This window comes from Siphateles boraxobius, unplaced genomic scaffold (assembly GCF_051911475.1).
Source record: "Siphateles boraxobius isolate OS27281-9 unplaced genomic scaffold, OSU_SipBor_1 77, whole genome shotgun sequence".
NCBI classification, from domain to species: Eukaryota; Metazoa; Chordata; class Actinopteri; order Cypriniformes; family Leuciscidae; genus Siphateles; species Siphateles boraxobius.
The window spans coordinates 20,745,419-20,768,040 of NW_027509205.1; the positions used below are offsets into that span (position 1 = coordinate 20,745,419).

Consider the following 22,622-nt stretch of genomic DNA (forward strand, 5'->3'; position numbering starts at 1 on the left):
AATCTAGTCAATCTACATTTATTTGCCTTTTTCTTAATTTTCTAGTTTAACAAAATAAAAATAAATCAATTGAAATAATTGTAATTAATTACTTAGTAGATTGAACTTAAATATGCTATGTGTAATAATAATATAGTAATTGATATTACAAAACATTTTAAGTTAAATGAAGTTGAATTATATACCCTTATTTTTTTTAAGGGCAACCAGTTTGCTCAAATTTTTTAAGTAGTATTAACTTGTCCGAGCTAACAGTGCAACTGGATCTGCATTTTCATGAGATTTTTGTTATAAGAGACAATAAACACAACTTTCAAAAAAACAAAAACAAAAAAAGGAACTTGATTTTCAAGTCAACTAATTGTGATAGCTGAATGTAACATTTGAAGCCTAAAATGTTAGTTTCTGAGTAACATGTATTTAAGCCATGAAGTAAATAATTATAAATAAATATTATGAACTACGCAAAAAGTATTTTGAGATGTATCTAGCACATTTTATAACTACCCAAGAAAAATCAAAGAGTTCAAACATCCGTCAAAAACTCAAATCAATCACCATGCTGATTCTGACATTCATGATTTGAATAATTTGACTCTCATATGATGTTGTAATATATATTATAAACTGGACAGGTGATTTTTATTAAAAAAAATTATTTATATATATATATATATATATATATATATATAAGTGCTATAAAAATTAGCGCGTTAACGCATATGAATAATTTCATTTTAATGCGCTAAAAATATTTAACAATTAACGCAGCATCCGTTTTTCCTGTCATCCTCTGGCTAGCATTACATTATATGATCAGTTCTTATTTATGCAAATGTTTTCAAACCATTCATGCGGGACACGACAAAACAGAATGCGTTGTCTGTGAATATTCTGACACACACAGGGTGCGCAAAAAGACACGCACCAGAATTGAGCTCTCTATGAATAAAGTCTCAAATGAATTTAAAGATTTTGAAAATGAAATTTGCGTCAGATCTGCATCATGTGCAGCAGCGGCAAATCTTAAAGTCACAGCAGCCTAATAAACCAGTTGCTGTGATGTCAGTCATTAATGTTATCAAAAAACAAAGGTAAAAGAGAAAATTGTAGCATAAATAAGTATTAAGCTATATTTCATTTTAAACTTATGTATTTAAGACTGTAAAGTATGATCATTTTATTCAACCTGTTAGACCAGTACAAGGCCACAGGTAAAAAATACATGTATTATAATGGGTTCATGTGAAGATTGTTTTAAGTTCACTTAAATTTAAAAATATTTTTTTAAAGCCTAATTAAATGTTGAAATTGATAGCTTTCAATTGTAATGCTGAATGTCTATCATTAATGTTTCAACAAAACAAAACAAAATTAATTCATGAAAAGATGCCATTGCAACAAATATTATAATATACTGTCTTTAAGTTGTTTCTACAATTATTTGGAGAGTAACTGTGAATTATAACAAACTCGCAAAAAGTTTTTTTAATTGATTGACAGCAGCACTAATATATATATATATATTATTCCAATATATATATATATATAGAGAAAGAGAGAGAGAGAGAGAGAGAGAGAGTGTGTGTGTGTGTGTGTGTGTGTGTGTGTGTGTGTGTGTGTGTGTGTGTGTGTGTGTGTGTGTGTGTGTGTGTGTGTGTGTGTGTGTGTGTGTGTGTGTGTGTGTGTGTGTGTGTGTGTGTGTGTGTGAGAGAGAGAGAGAGAGAGAGGGGGAGGAAAAGAGAGAGAGAGAGAGAGAGAGAGAGAGAGAGAGAGAGAGAGAGAGAGAGAGAGAGAGAGAGAGAGAGAGAGAGAGAGAGAGAGAGATTTGAGTTGTTTTTTAAATGTACAAAAGTATATCATAAATTTATAAACAAATAATTTTGTTTGCTTTCACATCAACCAAATTCCAAATAAAAACAACCTGCATTTTGGTTCGGACATTGATTGACATGAGTTTAGGAGATATATGCACCACATGAAGTCAGACAACCAACATGACCAACAACCAAACCAAATGTACAGAGAGTTCAGGTTTCTGCACAATTTACAGTTTCCAGTCATTTAGTCAGGTGCACTTGTATGTTTTATCTATTGTGGTCTATACCATGACAGCTTGTGTCAATAATAAGTGTGTTTATCCTAGAAAACCATCGTGCAATAATAATATTCTAACATCACAACCTGTCTCTAAACTTTGAACGTTTACCATCTAATTTATAAAAAAGCAATCTGCATTTAAACTGCATTTAAGAATCACATGATATGTGCCGTCAAGCACACCTGCTATCTGCAACAGATCTCAAATCTCACTTGACATATTATGATCAATCACAAGAACCAATGTGTTTGACATCATTGAAGTCAAATATGTTATGGGATCTTGGCTATTATTCTCTTTTTTCAATAGCTTGACAAATGTCATGCACAGGTAGAGTAGCCTACAGAGGAGAAAACGAAGGAAATAGAAGCAGGTCTGCTTTTCTTGTGATTGTCTTGGAAAATTATTGATTGATTTACCAGTTTATGAAGGTAATGGCGTTGTGTCTTAATAAAACAAATTGTGAAACTGCAACAACAAAAAAATGCATGTGGTCAGTCTTTCGCTAATGTAGGCCTGCACATTGTTATTACAGTTATGTCTGTAAAATGTAGCCTACTTGTACAACCTGTGTAAGTAGGCTAAACCAGCTTCAACATAAACAGACAAAACAAAAATTCTTCAGAGTTGTCTATAGAACGAAAGGCTGGAATAAGCTACAATTTGTGGCATTTAATACGCAAGATTAGCCTACATCTTATTCATAGAGCAGACTGCAGCACTGAATGATTTTTGATGTGAAAAAATGTACACATGAAAACTGTGAAAAACACGAGGGGTCATAATTTAAAACCCAATCGGCCCACACTAGCACCGCCCATGTCTTTCAACATCGTTATTACGTTTTGGTGGGGCTCATAGTCAAGAGTACTCACAAACCAACGATAAAATCCAGTCTCGATCTAGACATCCAAGACGCCAATAATCCTTCAAGCTTCAATGAGATACAGGTCCTTCTAAAAAAATTAGCATATTGTGATAAAGTTCATTATTTTCCATAATGTAATAATAAAAATAAAAATTTCATATATTTTAGATTCATTGCACACCAACTGAAATATTTCAGGTCTTTTATGGTTTTAATACTGATGATTTTGACATAAAGCTCATGAAAACCCAAAATTCCTATCTCAAAAAATTAGCATATTTCATCCGACCAATAAAAGAAGTGTTTTTAATACAAAAAAAAATGTCAACCTTCAAATAATTATGTTCAGTTATGCACTCAATACTTGGTCGGGAATCCTTTTGCAGAAATGACTGCTTCAATGCGGCGTGGCATGGAGGCAATCAGCCTGTGGCACTGCTGATGTGTTATGGAGGCCCAGGATGCTTCGATAGCGGCCTTAAGCTCATCCAGAGTGTTGGGTCTTGCGTCTCTCAACTTTCTCTTCACAATATCCCACAGATTCTCTATGGGGTTCAGGTCAGGAGAGTTGGCAGGCCAATTGAGCACAGTAATACCATGGTCAGTAAACCATTTACCAGTGGTTTTGGCACTGTGAGCAGGTGCCAGGTCGTGCTGAAAAATGAAATCTTCATCTCCATAAAGCTTTTCAGCAGATGGAAGCATGAAGTGCTCCAAAATCTCCTGATAGCTAGCTGCATTGACCCTGCCCTTGATAAAACACAGTGGACCAACACCAGCAGCTGACATGGCACCCCAGACCATCACTGACTGTGGGTACTTGACACTGGACTTCAGGCATTTTGGCATTTCCTTCTCCCCAGTCTTCCTCCAGACTCTGGCACCTTGATTTCCGAATGACATGCAAAACTGAGCAACAGTCCAGTGCTGCTTCTCTGTAGCCCAGGTCAGGCGCTTCTGCCGCTGTTTCTGGTTCAAAAGTGGCTTGACCTGGGGAATGCGGCACCTGTAGCCCATTTCCTGCACACGCCTGTGCACGGTGGCTCTGGATGTTTCTACTCCAGACTCAGTCCACTGCTTCCGCAGGTCCCCCAAGGTCTGCAATCGGTCCTTCTCCACAATCTTCCTCAGGGTCCGGTCACCTCTTCTCGTTGTGTAGCGTTTTTTTGCCACACTTTTTCCTTCCCACAGACTTCCCACTGAGGTGCCTTGATACAGCACTCTGGGAACAGCCTATTTGTTCAGAAATTTCTTTCTGTGTCTTACCCTCTTGCTTGAGGGTGTCAATGATGGCCTTCTGGACCGCAGTCAGGTCGGCAGTCTTACCCATGATTGCGGTTTTGAGTAATGAAACAGGCTGGGAGTTTTTAAAAGCCTCAGGAATCTTTTGCAGGTGTTTAGAGTTAATTAGTTGATTCAGATGATTAGGTAAATATCTCGTTTAGAGACCCTTTTCATGATATGCTAATTTTTTGAGATAGGAATTTTGGGTTTTCATGAGCTGTATGCCAAAATCATCAGTATTAAAACAATAAAAGACCTGAAATATTTAAGTTGGTGTGCAATGAATCTAAAATATATGAAAGTTACATTTTTTAATCATTACATTATGGAAAATAATGAACTTTATCACAATAAGCTAATTTTTTTAGAAGGACCTATATTTTAGCTACTGCTGAAAAACCGCTCTCACTTCACGTCACTTCTTCGCACACTTTTTTTTTCTCCCTCTGGTCGCGCACTGTTCCCGCCCCTTTTACTTTTAACAGTAAATCAGCTATCCATATATATTATCATCTAAATATAAAAACAGTTACAAAACAGAGTAGAGAATGTTTTTTTTAAAGAAATACCTCAACATATGCAGCATCATGAATAATTTTCTTTACAGATTCATATGAATTCAGTAAGATTTGAAGCGCTATTTATAAAGAATTTTTTTTTATTTCATTATCTTTATGTCTTACAGTCAGTTATAAAATTAAGAAATGAAAGAAAAAATGAAAAAGAAAAATAGTCCAGAACAAAAAGAAAAACTATAGGCTCTAAAGTGAGTATGATTAAGGCCTAGTAAACTAGTTTTCTCTATTAATTTAAGCATTTACATTTTTATTCATTTAGCTGACGCTTTTATCCAAAGTGATTTACAATTGGTATATGTCAGAGGTCACACGCCTCTGGAGCAACTAGGGGTTAAGTGTCGAGCTCAGGAACATATTGGTGTCTCACAGTGGATTCGAACCCGGGTCTCTCACACCTAAGGCATGTGTCTTATCCACTGCGCCATCACCACCAAACATAAATATTTTCACATTACCAGGGGAATTAATTGCTGCTAAAAAAAAGAACAAAATCTTCTACATCATCTGTCTGTCTTCTTCTTCTTAGGTAGATTTTATTTGGCAGCTTGCAATCATTGTGCATTACCGCCATCTACTGGACTGAGGTGTGATCACATTGGGACGTCATAAAATACCTTTACCATCCTATAGGATCAAAGCCCAAGCTTAAACTATGTTCAGCTCCTCCAGCTTCCACCCTGAGCTCCTCAAGCTCCAGGAGGAAACAAAACAAAACAAAAAAACTAAATTCTACTTGCTAGTTGGGTTTCTTTAAGAAAAGTTATAACCGCCCTAACTACTGTGTGCTGGTTATACTCAATAAAATTTCCATTGTTAAGTCTTTCTTTACCGCTCTCTTCATATTTTCCCTTTCTCTGGTGTATTGTATAATCTAGAAGTATGTGTTTTACATTTTCTATTACTCCACAATTTGTGCATACTCCAGTCTGATGTTTCCCTATAATATGTTATCCACTATTTAAACTTATATGTCCCATCCTCAGTTTAGTAAACCATGTTTCCTCCTGCCTTTCCAATCCACTGATTTTACTAGCTGTAACCTCTTTGTGTATATTATATAAATGTCTGCCTTTTCCCTCCTTATCCCATCTCTCCTGCCACATTCTGTTAATTGTGTCCTTAAAGGTTGTATCAGCGATTGTGTGTGACGTCACTTCTGTTTGTGTTTGAAGGGAGATCCCAAACAAACCAAGTTAGCTCGCCCCTCCCTCTCGTTTCGTGCATAATGGAAAAAACTATCATACACGCGCATGTATATAAAATCTGCAGTCGAGCCATGTCATATCATACAGCTAGTTTTGCTGGTGCTTCACTGGAAGCAGCAGTATGATAAAACGTACCAGAATCAGTCATATAGCTACAGATCTAACGTTATGGGGAAAACTCATGGTAACAACAGCTATCTGGAATAATATTATAACAGCTTATTATTATTATTCGGCTAACGTTATTCCCGAACGTAGGCTAGTGTTATTGCTAATAGTACAATGTTATGGCTACACATCAAAGTAGACACATATAACAAACGCAACTCACATACTAAATCCCTACAATCTGATATTCGCTAGAGCTATCCAAGTTTAGTCGAGCTTCACTCATATTTTTTAAAGAATTATATTTTCACACACAGTTCACATACAAAACAGTCAGCACTAGAAGCTACTCACCTGTCCAGAAGAAACAGTGCAACCTCGGCGTCCGATTTAAAATTTTTCAATTCTTTGAGTTCTCTCCACCGTTCAAAAGCCTTCCCGATTATTATTTGTTTCTTTGACGAAAAACGACGGTGTTCCCTCGCCCTAATCCTCCTTCTCTTCTTAGGGATTGCCTCTTCCATGTTAAATGTATCTGGTTTGGTTAGAACACTGTTTATTTTGGTTTTGAGTGGTGGTTGTCCCATTTGTTTTTGTGTGCAGATCTCAGAGCCTAGGCTGCCTACAGAGACGCGTTTTTTTGACAGCCTGCTTATGGGGCGGGCAGCTAGCGGATCGTTAGGAAAGATTAGATGAATGTGATCATTTTTGTTTGGGCCTGAAATCGCTGATACAACCTTTAATAATACTTTTCATTTCTGACCTGCTTAATTTGATATCCAGTTCAACCAGTTCTTATGTAACAGCTTCCTTTGCCATCATGTCTGCCTTCTCGTTCCCCTCCATTCCCCTATGTGCAGGATCCCATGTAAATCCTACGCTTATGCTCTGTTGGTTTATTTTAAAAATGAGTTGATTAATGTCATCTAGTAGATCCGGTCTACATGTAGACTTTCCACTCTGAATCCATGCTAATGATGACATTGAGTCTGAACAGATGATCACCTTATTGGGTTTAACTTCTTCCACCCATTGTAAAGTCAGAATTATTGCTACCATTTCTGCTGTAAAAATGGCCAGATGGTCTGTTATCCTTTTTTTAATATTAACATTATACTTTAAAATGTGGACTGCAACCCCTGTTTTCCGATTCTGATCTTTTGATGCGTCTGTAAAAATCTGAACTGTGTCATCATATTTTATGTCAATATATTGCTGAACGTTTTGATATATCCCTGATTTAATTATGTTCTTAGCTTCCAAATCTGCCCTGGGAGAATAGTGGGATTGTTGATGTGCTAACAGTTTTGCAACACGCAATACTGTCAATTTCCATATCTTTTGCCTTTCTATTCCCATGCCACCCAAAACTGCATGATGGGCGCCCATACTCCCAGCATTCTAATAACACCTGCTTTGTGGGGTGTGTTTCTTCATGACCTTGCAGATTTGTCCAGTAAGACATGGATAGTTTTAATCGCCTTAGGTCTAAAGGCATCATGATCCGGCCTTCTGGTCCTTGATTTTCCCTAGTCTTGAGGCTGGATCATGACAGAGCCATGTTTTGTGTACAAGCACATGGCCTTTTGTTTGGGCCACGCCATGCTAGTGCGTGCCAGGGCCAGTCGCGTTTCCACTGTCACTTCCGGTGCTTGAGCGGGGCTTACTCAGGGCCAACGGCCAGGATTTCTGGCCCGTCGAATACCTTGGGCCAACGGGCTAGAGGTGTGGTCAAGGTAAAAGGCGGAGTTTATCAGTGTTATGGAAAGTTATGATCTGAAGCAAGATGTACATTTCACTTTTTTTGTATCGCGCAAAATAATCGCTGCTCGAAATGGAGAATCGCCTGTACTGGTCTGTCGAAGATACCAATGCTCTTCTGAGCATTTGGGCAGAAGAAAGGGTACAACGTCAATTTGACGGCGTGTGAAGAAACGAGGACGTTATCAAATACATCGATGCTGAACTTTCTAAGCTAAGCATTCAGCGAGCAACGCTTCAAGTTCAGGAAAAAATAAAAAAGTTGCGGGCGCAGTATTGTACAAGGCGATTAAAACACACAATGGACAAAGCGGAGCTCAGAGAAGAAACTTTCCATGGTTGGACTGGACGGTGTGCTGGGTCACCGTCCCTCTGTTAGTGGCGACTCGCGAGACAAGTCGGGACACTATGGCAGCCACGGCCGTGAGTTAATATACATACTATCTTCCTAACTTAAAAAATAAATAAATTCATAATACCCGCTGAAATGGGTTGGGTTGTATGACGTTTGATCCAGAAAGGCGAGTTAAGGACGGGGTTTAGGGCAGCGCTGCGGGGCTACTGGCCCGGCAGTGGAAACGCAAGCCCGGTGCTTGAGGCCCGAGGCCACTGGCTCAGCTCGGCTCGCTGTTAGCCCTGGCCCGGCCCTGGCCCGGCAATGGAAACGCGGCTATTGTCTAGTCAGTTTCATCTGTTCTTGTCATTAGTGTCTCCCTATATAATCCCCTTGTGTTTGCTGTCCTGTGCTGGTTCATTGTTGTCATACATTGTATGAGACTTACCTGTGAGTACCTTGTCAAGAGTTCTGTCTAGCAAAGTTGTGTTATTGTATTAGCTGTTTGTTCTAGTTTATTGTCAAGTCTTAGTCTAGTGTTCCTAGTCATTATTATTTGCAACTGTTTTTCCCCCTCGTGGGTTTTGTTTTCCCTGTTTTCTGTTATGAATCTCAGGATGAACCCAATCGCAGACAGTTTGCAGAACACACAAGGTTTATTGATAACGGAAAACAAAACCTATGAGGGGGAAAAACAGTTGCAAATAATGACTTTCGGGGCGTTTTGGGCTGGATTTTGGATCACCATACCCTTGGGCCTAAATTGTTCCTTGCTTTAAGGTCAACTTTTTTGATTGCTTCAGCATATGTAATTTTCTTTCATTCTCACATTTTGAACTTGAACTGCTCTTTTGTGTGCTTCACATCCCTTATAGGCCTATGCAGCACTATGCTCTCCGCCACAATTACAACATTTAATTTTGATCCCTTCAGAACATTTACCATATTCATGATCCCCCCACTCTAGCACAACGGGCCTTAGCCCTACACGCTACAGCAATATGACAAAACTTTGGAATTTAAAACACCTTGTTGGTGGGATGCTGTAAGCTACATAACTAACATACACAATTCTTATCTGTTCAGGTAGTTTATTCTCATCTAAGGCCAACATAACAGACATACTTGGTCTTTTAACACCGTCTCTAGTGTATTGCAGCCGTTTAATGTTGTTTACACAAACTCCTCTTACATTTACTTTAATTTCCTCTTCGGTCACATCAGTTGATACTCCAGATATAACGCCCATATAGCTCTCCCTCTTTCTTCCCATATTTGTGGCTTCACAGCCTTCCCCAACAATGTTTTACACATTATTAAACCTTGCTGTTAATCTCTGTTTTTGCAAACAATTAACAAACTTCCATCTCTTAGAGTTTTGACTATATACTCCAACTATCTTGTATACAGCTTCGCTAACCTTTAAAGGATTGAATACACGGGGTTTGAAATTGAATTATTACTTTTATGTCATTCTCTTTACTCTCGTCTCCTTTATTTCCAACAGTTTTCCTTTTTTTCCTCCCTTGTCTCACCTCCTGCCAAACTCCATCGTTTGAATTCGTTCCATTAGAAATTATTCAAGCTGCATCACCTCTAGATCATTCTCATATTCTCTTCCTGCATTCATCTCACTTCCTATCCATCCCGGATCACTCCTCAGCCCTCCTGGCTCTCGCACCGGATCTGGGGCGTGCCTCTCCATTTCCCCCCATTCAATACTAGACCGCTCGCCACATCTGTCTGTTCGGTGAGTTTCCTAAACTGCCTTCTTTATGAATTTTTACTCTCAGGTGAAAACAATAAAGCTGGGAGTTTTTTTGAGAGTCAGTGTTCAGCCATCGAGCACTGCCATCTTCTGGCAGGACCAATGTAAGTGAGCTCATTGCAGGAGTCCATCCTGCTCAGTTGAGCTGCAGGCGCATTATCAAGAGAACAAGAACAACACATCACAAACATCAATCAGTATGTGGGCTTTCCTCTTATATTTCATCTGTGCGGAGGGTAAGATACACACATTTTTAATTGTATCCTAATGTTAAGTAGGTTGAATTGTCTTTAATTGTCCTCAATTTAAAAGCTCTCAAATTTTGTCCGTAAACTTAGTTTTACTGCTATAAGAAAAATCATGAAGAAGCAAACATCCTGCTTGACTTGCATAACCATGAACTTGTGTGTTAAAATGCAGGTGAACGTGTCAATAAGCGGCATAAATTACTGCTTCATCTTCAGTAAATATACACAATTTATAATAGCTATACATTTAATGAAAAGCCTGTGCACAGCAAATAATTGTTCTGACTGTTTTAGTCAATGTTTTATAGTCAAATGTGTCATTGAAATCATTCTCCTGATGTTCATAGATCAGGAAATAAAAATAAAACATTAACTTAACATTATACACAAGTCACCTTAACAGAGAGAGTCATATAACCATTTCCTGACAACTTCTGGGCCTACTGTGTCTTTGATGTTCACATATAACTCTTTTATTAGTATGATTATTATTATTTTTGTAATTCCTTGTAAAACTGTAGCATTGTTTAAACAAAAATGTGCCACATTTTTATTTCTCTTTGTTGGTTTCACTTTTCATAGAACAGAAACAACCTCTGGTCAAGTCATTTATATGCAACAAGGTCTGAAACCACAAGAAGAACGACTTCCTTTATCCCCCCTTAGATCATCTTCTGTCAAACCGCAGACCCGCTAGTGTTGCAATGCTACAAACATGCATGAAAAAGTCATCAAAGATCTTATAATTTATTACAAAACATTGCATAGTTCATCAGTTGTTTGTTGTTCAAGCACCCCTTCTGATTTTAACACTTCAACCCAACTTGTGCACAAAAGCTTAAATCTGAATTAATAAGAAATTAATTCTACAATCTTTTTTTTTCTCTGAAGGATACTCATCTTGAATCTGTGCATCTTTGGTTGCACATAAACCACAAAGATTACAGTGACAATCAACATATAAAAGAGCATCTGCAAATGTAAACAAATAAAACAAGTTACTATCACCACATCACAGTAATCTAATAATGATGACAAAATATACAACAGTATAAACAAAGTCAGTTGCAAAACAATAATCCTATTATAGCAATAATTTATGCATGCTGCAGTGTATTTTTGGAGATTGCAACAAATCCTAAGATTGGTTATTTGTTATTGCTTTATTTACAGTGTATGCAAAAATAGACATTAAATCAAGTTTGTTTGGTTTGTGTCGACCACAGTGTGTTTAATGTGGTGAACTATTGGCTGCCCAGAACATGTAACCATTGAAAATCAACAGGAAACAAAATTGTCAATATCATATTAATAATTTGTTTACCTGTATGTTTAACCTGTGTTCATATTGTTTCAGTGGTTGGAGAGGTTGATGACATTGAAACAGTTAAAGTGAAGGAGGGAGGTTTCCTCAATCTGCATCCGGGACTTCATGATCTAAATGGAGACGTTCAGATACTGTGGACGTTTGAAAGTGGAAGACAAAGTACTCGTGTTGCACAGATGTATCAAGGGAAAATATACACACATTATGACAAGAGACTCACTGACAGAGTACAGTTACACCAAGAAACAGGCATTTTAACCATCACAGACATCAGGACTAATGAATCTGGACTGTATAAAGCATTAATCGTCATAAATACACACATCTCAGGATGGAAATACAAAGTTGATGTTTATGGTAAGTTGCAGCCGCTGTTGAAAAATAACTATAATAATATAGGTCCTATCTTTGTCGCCATTTCTGTTTGAAACCTGAATTTGCAGTTATTTTGCGGAGTTATCTTCTTTAAAGGGTTAGTTCACCCAAAAATGAAAATTACCCCATGATTTACTCACCCTCAAGCCTTCCTAGGAGTATATGACTTTCTTCCTTCAGACGAATACAATCAGAGTTATATCAAAAAATATCCTGGCTCTTCCAAGCTTTATAATGGCAGTGAATGGAGGATGAGATTTTGAAGCCCAAAAAAGCACATCTATCCATCATAAAAGTAATCGATTTGGCTCCATGGGGTTAATAAAGGCCTTCTAAAGCAAAGCGGTTTTAAATTTAAACTATTTAATTTGACTACTAGCCGAATGGATATTTTGGTGAAACATGGATAAATTCATCACACGTTCCAAAAGGAGTTGTGGCGACGATGCATCATCAGCACCAACCCCTAAGAAGTGTAAAACACGAAAGTGTGATATTGGCTATCTTAGGTTTGATTTGACAGTGGCTGGGACAGATGCTGAACTGGTGAGTATATGAGCAGATTTGCTGGCAAATTATAGCATGAAGCCATACAACAGCAAACATACATCAGTATCTAACAGTTGCCTTTAAGTGTCGTATCACATCTCGCCAAATTAGTTGCCAAATTAGGAAAACCTCACAAAATCGCTGAGACGCTAATCTTACCTAATGCCAGAGATATCTTTTAAGTTATGTTTGGAGAGAATTTTTCACAACAGATTAGTGATATCCCCCTTTCTAACGACACCGCTAGCCGCCGCGTATCTGACATGGCAAACAACGTTAAGCTAGCTAATATCATGCAAAGCCAGTACTATGCCCTGCAGCTTGATGAGACAGCTGATGTTTGCAGACAAGCACAGTTACTTACCTATGTCAGATATATATAAAAATGGCAATATTGAGGAGGACATTCATTTCTGTCGGTCTCTTCCAGCGAACACAACTGGCGAGGCATTGTTTGAAGTTCTGGATGGGTATATATGGGTATATGGGATAAATGTGTTGGGATGTGCACGAACGGGGCGCGTTCAATGACTGGGATAGCGGTCTGTCACTCGTGTCCAGCATTAAGCCCCTTTAGCCAAGTGGACCTACTGTATGATTCACAGCGAATCTCTCGCATAAATGAAAATGCCTGAGTCTCTGGAGTCAGTTTTAAAGCAGGCTGTGCAAATGGTCAATTTCATCAAAGAACAGCCATTAAATGCACACTTGTTTTCGTTGCTTTGTCATGAAATGGGAGCCGAACATGAGCAGCTCCTATTTCACACTGAGGTTCGCTGGCTCTCCAGAGGTGGGGTTTTACATCGCTTCTACGAATTGCGTTCAGGGGTGAAGACATTTCTTGTTGATGTGAATTCTGACCTTGCGGTTAGCACAGTTATCACACCTTGTAGACATTTTCGACAGGTTGAATTTGTTAAACACATCTATACGAGAGAGAGATACCAACATCTTGCTTCTTTCAGAGTCAGTGCATTCGTTGGCAAATTGGATCTTTAGCGTTATCGGCTGATTAATAAAAATGTTGACATGTTTCCCAACTTTGCTGACTGTGTGCAAGAGACATGGATTAATATATTTCCTTTAATGGACACAGTCGCTCAACATGTTGAAGGATTGAAACAACAATTCGACCGTGATTTCAGTGAGGATTTCAGTTCATTTGATGATGTTTTATTAACAAAGTTCGGGAGGAGCACGTTCAGATAATTAACACGAGTGGAGAGCACTCAACAATCAATGATAAGAATGTATATATAGACTCAGCAGTCACCTCAATCCATTGACAGTTTAGCAGCACCCCTCCACCGCCCCTTCTCCACACTTTTAGTAATAATTTAATTTTAATTGTATGTAAGTGTGAACTCGTGAACTTGGGTCAGAGATCCTTTCAGTTGCCCAGGAAAAAAACCCTTCAGTTGACATGGATGAGCAGTTAGTCGAATTAAAGAGCGACACCACATTGCAACACCTCTATAGCTCTTGCTCTGTCTTTGTTTTGGTTGAGTGTGATGACTGAATATCCTCAGTTGTCTGATGCCACCCTAAAATTACTTCTTCCATTCGCCTCAACTTATCTGTGCAAGGCCGGGTTTTTAAAATTGACTGCCTTGAAAACCAAGTACCGCAATTGGCTTCAGGTGGAGGATGACATCAGGCTTGCGCTGTCAAAAATGAACTGCGAATTACACTTCTTTGTAAAAAGAAGCAAGCGTAGGTGTCCCACGGATTGACTATGTCATGGATAAGAAGATGCGCCCTTTTTCCTGATTGGCTTAATTCATTTGCGACCGTTTTTACAATGCAAGACTAATCTAATGCGACATGTTTTACATGTAAAACAGTAAGTTATTACAACCTAGTTCTCTTGTTCACAGTAGTTATGGTGTTCAGAAACATTTGTGCCACATGATAGGGGAGACTTGGAGGGGCTTTAGTTCCAAAAGGTTGAGAACCTCTGGATTAAGTGTGCTACTGTTAGGCTACCTAATAATTACTCAATGAACCATTGAAATGTCTGACCTGTCCAGCAGAAGAAAAGCCATCTCTGCGTCCGTTTTCAACCCTTTTAAATCACAGAGTTCACGCCACCTTTCAAAAGCCCTGCCGATATTTATTCTTTGTCTGGTCGCTTTCCCTTTTTACCTGTATAGCTCTCTGAAGTACGTTTTTTACTTTTGACAAGGCTACTGGTGATTCCCCAGTTGTCAACGATGATGCTGCCATCAAAACGGCAAGTTTAATTTCAATCCAGCATATGTATGCTGTATATCTATGTATACGGACGTGAGGTCATGACTCAAATAGTGAGGTAATGACGCAAAGGCAAACAGCGGCAAACTAGTATTTCCCACAAAAACTGACCCGACCAATCAAATTAGAAAACATTATTACAAGCTTCCCGTTGTGAATCGGGCTAAGGTAAGGAGATAGTTTTGAACACTGATTGGTTACGTGGTTTCTCAATAAATGAAGTTCAAAACGTAGGTTCTGGAGGACGTAATTCAGTCCTGTCAATCATCATTACGAGTATACTATATAAGTAGCAGACACCACGTCATCTCATTGACAAATTCTTCCGGCAGCCCTCCTCCTCCAGTAAATTATCTCTATCCTCTTATGCGCAATTCTGTCATGGGGGGTTTTCACTTGGAGCTCAAGCCGAGCCTCGGGTTCGAGTCTCCTCCAAGGACAACAAGCCAAGTTAGTTTACTATTAACCTTTAATTTTTAACCAAAAATAAGTTATGGATTGCAGCTTTAAGATAATAATTGATTAGATATAATGGTGATTATGTCACAGCAATATTGTCCTTTTAAAGGTGAAGTATTTCCTCTCGTCCTAAAGCACCCGTCTCTGTTCCTGCCATCAGGAGCAGCTCAGCACTTACTGTACACAAATCTACAGGTGAGTCTTTATGATTAATTATACAATTTACTGCCACGAAAAAAATAAAGCCTATATTAAAAAGTAATTGTGACTTTTTTTTCTCACAATCCCAATCTCATTGCACGTTAATATCTAATTGCAAGTTAGGCCATAAAAAATCTGACTTTTTTCTCAGAATTCTGCATGTGCATATGGTAAGGTGTCAAACAATTCAGAAAATAATAACAGAATTTCGAGGTATTAACTTGAAATTGCAAGAAAAAAATGTCATAACTGTGATATTAAAAAGTCACAATTATCTTTTTAATTTTTTATTTCATGGCGGACATTTTCTTTCCATAATTTGCTTATAGAACTTTTGCAAAAATAAATTACATCCCTTTGAGTACTTTTGATATGATGTAGTTTGTTGGACTCTTTGTGTACATTATAACAGTACTAGGAATGTAAGTGCTCTGGAGAATCAGTCTTTCATGTCTTTCAGGAGCATCAGAGGAAATCTGCTCTGTGCTCTGCTCTGTGAGAAATGATCGAGACGTGTCCATCTCATGGTATAAAGGGAGTGAAATGATGAACCAGACCAGCAATCCTGATCTCAACATCATCCTCAGTTTACCATTAGAGCTTCATTATAATGATTCAGAGATCTACAGCTGCATGACTGCAAATCCAGGGAGCAACAAGAGCGTCCGTCTTCACATGAAAGAGATCTGCCAACAACATGAAGGTACGGGAAGTTAACATAGACGCCTCTTCCTGCCACAGTGACCTCTGTGAGACACAGACGTTTAATGAGACAGAAGGTGTTTATGAATAAGTCTCTTCTGTTTCAGATTGTCAGGATCATTGTGGCGGCACTGAAGCTCTGATTCGACTGATTCTGGCTGGTCTGGTGGGAATCGCCACTGTTGTATTTCTGGTTGATCATGTGAGGATCTGCTCAGAGAAGAGAAGAGCGGCTGCTTCTGTGTGATGATGATACTTTTTACGTGTAATTGCCTTTTCTCTTTTCACTCTTAAAAAGATGCTTTGGTTCTGTTGTATTTTATAACTATATGAACCAGTTTTTATCTAAAAGCAAAACAAATAAGCTCTGTAATATATACATAATAACATAACTTCCATTATAACAAAGAGGCTCTCTTTCTTTGGTCTGTTATACACAATACACTTTAAAATGTTTTGTCCCAAATGTACATCGAATTCACTTGTAAAACAAATATTTGTAATTTGACTGTAAAATTAATGAACTTGATACATTAAGTTCATATCAGGTAGAAAGAGCTCATTGACTCATTGGTTAACTAATGTTTGTGTGTTAACTTGTGCCCATATTCATCTTGTGCATATTGCTGCACTTTTTTATTTTTTTATTATAATTAGGGACACTAATATGAATCTGATATTTTCTGAATTAATTCAAATGTTTTGTTTTATCAGTATATGTCTACTTTCTGTTACATCACAAGAATCAATTTAGCCAACTAACTTAAGTAACAGAAAAGCAACTTTTTTAAAAAAAAACAGTAAAGGTGATAAATAGTGTTTTATTTAATCTTAACTTTTTTGCTTCTGTTTCCATATTCCAAACAAGTGACACTGTTGCATAACCAGGTTTAATCTGTCATTGTGAAGATATTTCGTTGTATGATTATTATGCAGATTATGAGACATTCTCCAAGTATGTGTGTAGGCAATAGAGATTTTAAGGAATGCACTGGTAAATGTCTTTGTTCAGAGCAGTGTCAGATCGGAAGGAAAATGTCAAATCCGACCCTGGACACTGGATCTTGTCAAAAGATATCCGTTTTGTCTGGTGTCCAAAACCAGTAAACAAAAGTCTTGTCTTTTACCCCCAAAACTCTATTAACAGTTTTCTATCAGTCTGAGAGTTTGACTGAGAGCGAGAGAAGAGCAGAAGCGGGAGACGAAGTGATGATAATAAAAGAGCAGTTTATTAAATAATCTTATTTGCTTATGTTTCAATGCTAAAAACAAGAGAAAAGCAATGGAAAATGACTTCATCACAACATTTGTCCTGTGACAGTAAAAACCTTGAAATGGAAACCTTTTACAGTATCTCCTACATGTGAAGACAAACATCCCTAAAGCCACACAATTATAAGATTTGGCAACAATAGAAAAGAAATTAGTAATATAAAATCAAGATGATGGTAATATTAAAATGATAAATTGTACAATTAAACCATATAAACACAGATATGGTTCATCTCTAAATGTAACACACATACTGATAATCCTTAGATCCTTGAGTTATCTAACAAAATTATAGTTTTCACTAACACTTGACTATATATTTTAAATAATAAATCAATAAAATAAATATAAACAATGCAACAATAAACCCTGAATTCACCCTATGAGCTGCCATTATCGTGTCCAATCCAAAACCAATAGCTCATGTAAATGATTTGAATCTCCACTGATAATTTAGGGTTTGACGAAACAGCTTAAGATAATACATGTTGGTCCTAAAAAACTTTCTAAATAAATATTTAAATATAATTTAAAAAGATATATGCTGTATATATAAAAACATAAATAAAAAAAAACAGAAAAAACGACTTTGCTTATTTCTCAGAGATCACAAAAGCTACGATAAAGTGATTAACTCCTGCACAGTCGTTGCTTATGAGCTGATGACAAGTAGAGAATCTGCTACAGTGTCTGTATAAATACATTCTTAGGCATATAAATGGGTCATTTCGATCACAAAATTGTGCTTTTATAAAAAAATATTCTATATATTATACTAAATCATTTTGAAGATCACATTTTTCTTTGCATATTAATCATGCACAACACAGGAGATTTTCAGTGCACAATGATCCTACTGTACAAATAAAAGAGGTATTCTTAGCCCATTCACATTAATGCAATATTAATTATGACTTAATGGGTTGTTTAATGCTTTAGTTTCCTCTAGTGGACAATCTTAAGTGTTTGAACCCTTAATAATAATAATAATACTAAAAGAATTATAAAATGGCAAATGGGACACTCTATGGTCTTGTGGAGTTGCTCAAAGGAAGAAGAATCACTCGGGATTTTCCACACATCCCACTGGATGATCCACACACACACACACACACACACACCAAACACAACACCAGAGTCCCAGTGGTTACACTCTTCAGGCGGTCAAACCATCATTTGATTACTTATAGCTGACTCTTTCTAATGTATCATGGAAAAAAAGTCTGTTTCTGTTTTTCCAGCTTAGTCCTGAGCAAAATGAGGTTGCGAGTGTGAAATAACTTCCCTACAATCATTAAATATCAATAACAGTCATGGATCCACAAAGACTGCTGGCTGCGGTGTCGTCATTTTGTGACACTTTGTAAAAATTTGCCTGTAATCCAATACAAGAACACAGTTACAAGATGCCATGCAAACCAAGTGAAAATAATGGTATAGATGCAAAAGCATAATCTAGAACTGTTTTAGGGTTATTATATCCAAACCATGCTATTGTTCACAAAAAACTTGAAGGAAGAGTTCACCCCAAAATAAACATTTGCTGAAAGTGTACTCATCCACCCTCAGGACATCCAAGATGTAGAGGAGTGTGTTTATTCATGAAAACAGTTTTGGAGAAGTTTAGCATTACATCACTTCCTCACCAATGAATCCTCTCAGTGAACGAGTGCCGTCAGAACGAGAGACCCAACAGCTGATATAAACATCACAATAATCCACACAATCCCAGTCCATCCATTAACAGCCTGTGAAGTGAAAAGCTGTATGTTTGTAAGAAATAAATCCATAATTTACTAAAATATGAGTCCTCTATCTATAATATTCAGCTTGTCTGAATCAGGAGGGAAATATTCACAGATCAAACACCATTTACAAGCAAAGATAGTTCTAGATAAATATGTCGGTGGATTTTGATCATGGACTGGAATTTCGGCCAAAAGCAAAGCTTTAAATTTAAAATTCCCAGTTTCACAGACCAGGTTTAAGATAGTCTCAGACTAAAATGCATGTTTGAGCTGTTTTAACTGAAAGCAACTTGCACTGATATATCTTAAAATATGTCAGTGCCATTGTTTTGTCTCAAGATGCACATCAGTAATGATTTTTTTTTTTGTTGTTGTTATTGTTTTTTTTTAATCTAAGGCACATTTATAAAAGGTACTTAAATGTCCTAATTGACCTAAGGCCTAATTCTGGCTTAATCTAAACCCTGTCTGTGAAACCAGGTCTTAATGATGGATTTGTTTCTTACAAACACGCTGCTTTTCACTTCACAGGCTGTTAATGGATGGACTGGGATTGTGTGGATTATTGTGATGTTTTTATCAGCTGTTTGAACTCTCGTTCTGACAGCGCTCGTTCACTGAGAGGATTCATTGGTGAGGAAGTGATGTAATGCTAAACTTCTCCAAAACTGTTCAGATAAGAAACAAACTCATTTATATCTTGGATGGCATTTCTCTTTAAAACTTGTTGTCTTAGACTTCTGATTCCTGGCACTCTTCCACTGGATCTTGAAGCTCGTACGGCCGTTGCCGGAATCCAGTGATTATAATTTCAAATTTATTTTATGACGGATGGATGCTCTTTTTTGGAGCTTCAAAAACTCAGGCTCTATTAACTCCCATTATAAAGCATGGAAGAGCCAGGATATTTCTTAATATAACTCTGATTATGTTTGTCTGAAAGAAGAAAGTCATATACACCTAGGAAGGCTTGAGGGTGAGTAAATAATGGGCTAATTTTCATTTTTGGGTGAACTATCCCTTTAAGGAGAGAGAATAACTTGTTTGTCATCTTTAATGTCATCATGGTTTGACAGATTAAGATAAATTGCCTTGTGATGATACTTGCCATTCTGCGTTTCCAATAAACGACGCCGATGGCACCAGTGATGAGCACCAGTATGATGAACACAGCTGAGGTTATGCCTACAGTGAAGGATTTACTGTACATCACAGAAGGGCTGATGGTAATGAGAGGAGACTCTGTATGGGACAACAAGAACAAAAACTCTTAGTGGATTCTTAAATAAGTGTATTAAATGTCCATGCATTTTCATGATTTTGAATAACATGTATATACACAGAGGAACATATAATTTATGTCCTGTGGTCATCTCTGATCAACACCAGTGATAAGATAAAAGCACTGCAATTGGAATAAAGATCTGAGCAGGTTTTTCTTGCATGTCACATGACCAAACATCATCACATTTCTCACATAAAGCTATTGATGGCTTATGCCATATGCACTACTTTATAATTTTATGGTGTTTTGAAAGTACTTTTATAACCTTAATTCTCAGAAATTTTCATGAAGTGTCCAGGATATTCTTACAGAAAATATAATTTTGTGTTCCATGGAAGAAACCAATGAACGTTTTAGAACAGCGACAAAAAAATTCATTTTCAGTGAATCCAGGTATAAGACAGAAGTAAAAATATTTCCTAAATCAGGGATTCGTGGAGAAAAAGTTGAGGAAAAAAATGAAGATAAATGAAACAATTTAACTGAAATAAATAATAAAACGTAAAAATGCTAAAGAAAATATTAAAATGAATAAATACATTTTACATGTTCGCACCGGATAGTAGGCTAGTGAGTATGAAAAATATAAATGTAATAGAAACAATAGAAACAAAATATTTAATAAATAAATATACACATTTTGTGATAAAAGTAGGCCTATTTATTTTTTATATTATGATTTGTATTTTTATGTACGAAAATATATAGTTGCCTTTTAAAGTTTAGGATTGTGGTCCTTCACATGAGGATAGTCATATTTGGTCCAGTGTCATCTAAACAATTGAAAACCCCTGTTTTAAATCATCCAAATTGAGTTTGTTTATTTTGACACTTGAAAAGTTAAAGATGTTTATTCACTCACTTGGTTCGTCATGCCTACATTAAAGTTTGTTTTGACGATCTTTCCTTTTGTAGTAGCTACACAATTACGATTAGATATACATTTTAATGTTGCTGTATAAGTTTCGCACACTGTTCAGCATTCCAGAACAACATGAGCTTCGGCTCAGTTTCTCCGTCACATCACGAGACATGACGCAATGTTACGACTCTCGATCCCACCCATAAGTTAGGCTACTTGAGTTCATTCATTCAATTCACCTAAAGCCCAAAATCTACTTCTACGGCTTAATGTGTAGAAATATCTAAATTCATTTTGATAGCATACAATGGAAAATGTCAAAACAGGAACTGTTCTTAATATGTATAAACTATGTATATAATTAAATTATTTAAAATACATATTTAAATGGCAATTTCATGCTTTCCCAAAGTTTTTAGACGCCCGCATACGTTAAAATGTCTCAGAATAAACCATTCTTTCTCACAATAAGCTAAATCTATGTTTCTGTTCTCTTGCTGTCCTGTGACATGATGATGCAACTACTACTACTACAACGCATTACATGAGACTCTGGGTTAAACTTTTAAAAAATTAAAGACAGTACTGCGATATGCTAGTAATAGCTACTTACGACACACTGTAACGTTGTAAATCTTGTTTTCCGGCTGTGTATCGCTCAGTTTTCGGACACTGTAAAGCCCCGTTTGATTGTGACTGACGTTCATCAGGATCAGCGTGACATTCTCTCCATCATATATCAGAGAAACTCCGGATTCCCAGTACTTGAGTGCACAGTCTTCATTATGGCAGAATAACTGTGCTAACGGTTCCTGTGAGGAGCCTCTGAGACGGGTTACCAAAACCTGAGGGTCTTCGTCCGATTTCTTGATGTGAATTGAGATTGTGACGTTTTCTCCTTCAGAAACCTCGATCTCATCTTTATCGTCATCAACAGCAGCAGCAACAACAATGCCTAAAAAGTAGTTTCACCGTTAATAATACACAGCAGCACCTGATATAAACGAACCTGTGAGAGTAACAGTCAAACCGGCACATGACTTACCAATCCAACACGTTACTATAACAAACAGTAGGCCTATCATCTTGGAAAACAAGTTTATGATGTCCTATGACTTGACTTTGATAGAACCTTATCTATCACCCATGCACGCGAGATTTAACTACTGAGATTTAAATTGCCAATGATATTGGATAACCTTAAACATTCTCACATGTGAAAAATCAGTTCATAGCTTTCATTAGAAGTAAAGAGCAATTTGGCCAAGGTGGTTCTCTGATTATCATGAGCTTGCCTTTAACCAATAGTTTTAGCACAAGCAGAATTTTCTAAC

The 22,622-nt window shown here is 37.1% G+C and overlaps 2 protein-coding genes across 2 annotated transcripts in view; one reads left to right on the forward strand and one right to left on the reverse strand.

The window, feature by feature from the left end:
• Positions 1-10,154: 10,154 nt before the first annotated feature.
• On the forward strand, positions 10,155-16,462 carry LOC143725547 (CD48 antigen-like). The gene is made up of 5 exons (XM_077218027.1): positions 10,155-10,243; positions 11,613-11,939; positions 15,354-15,413; positions 15,880-16,122; positions 16,229-16,462. Exons 1-5 carry the CDS (start codon positions 10,207-10,209, stop codon positions 16,366-16,368), a joined length of 807 nt encoding a protein of 268 aa, XP_077074142.1. The 5' UTR covers positions 10,155-10,206; the 3' UTR covers positions 16,369-16,462.
• A 3,797-nt stretch (positions 16,463-20,259) lies between these two features.
• Positions 20,260-22,622, reverse strand: part of LOC143725548 (uncharacterized) — a 66,666-nt gene continuing 64,303 nt past the window's right edge. Inside the window, exons 1-2 of the transcript XR_013198243.1 lie at positions 21,902-22,232; positions 20,260-20,383 (exon numbers count right to left, since the gene is read on the reverse strand). The gene's annotated coding sequence lies outside the window, so the exon portion shown is untranslated. Of the gene's footprint in view, positions 20,384-21,901 lie in introns of the transcript that reaches the window.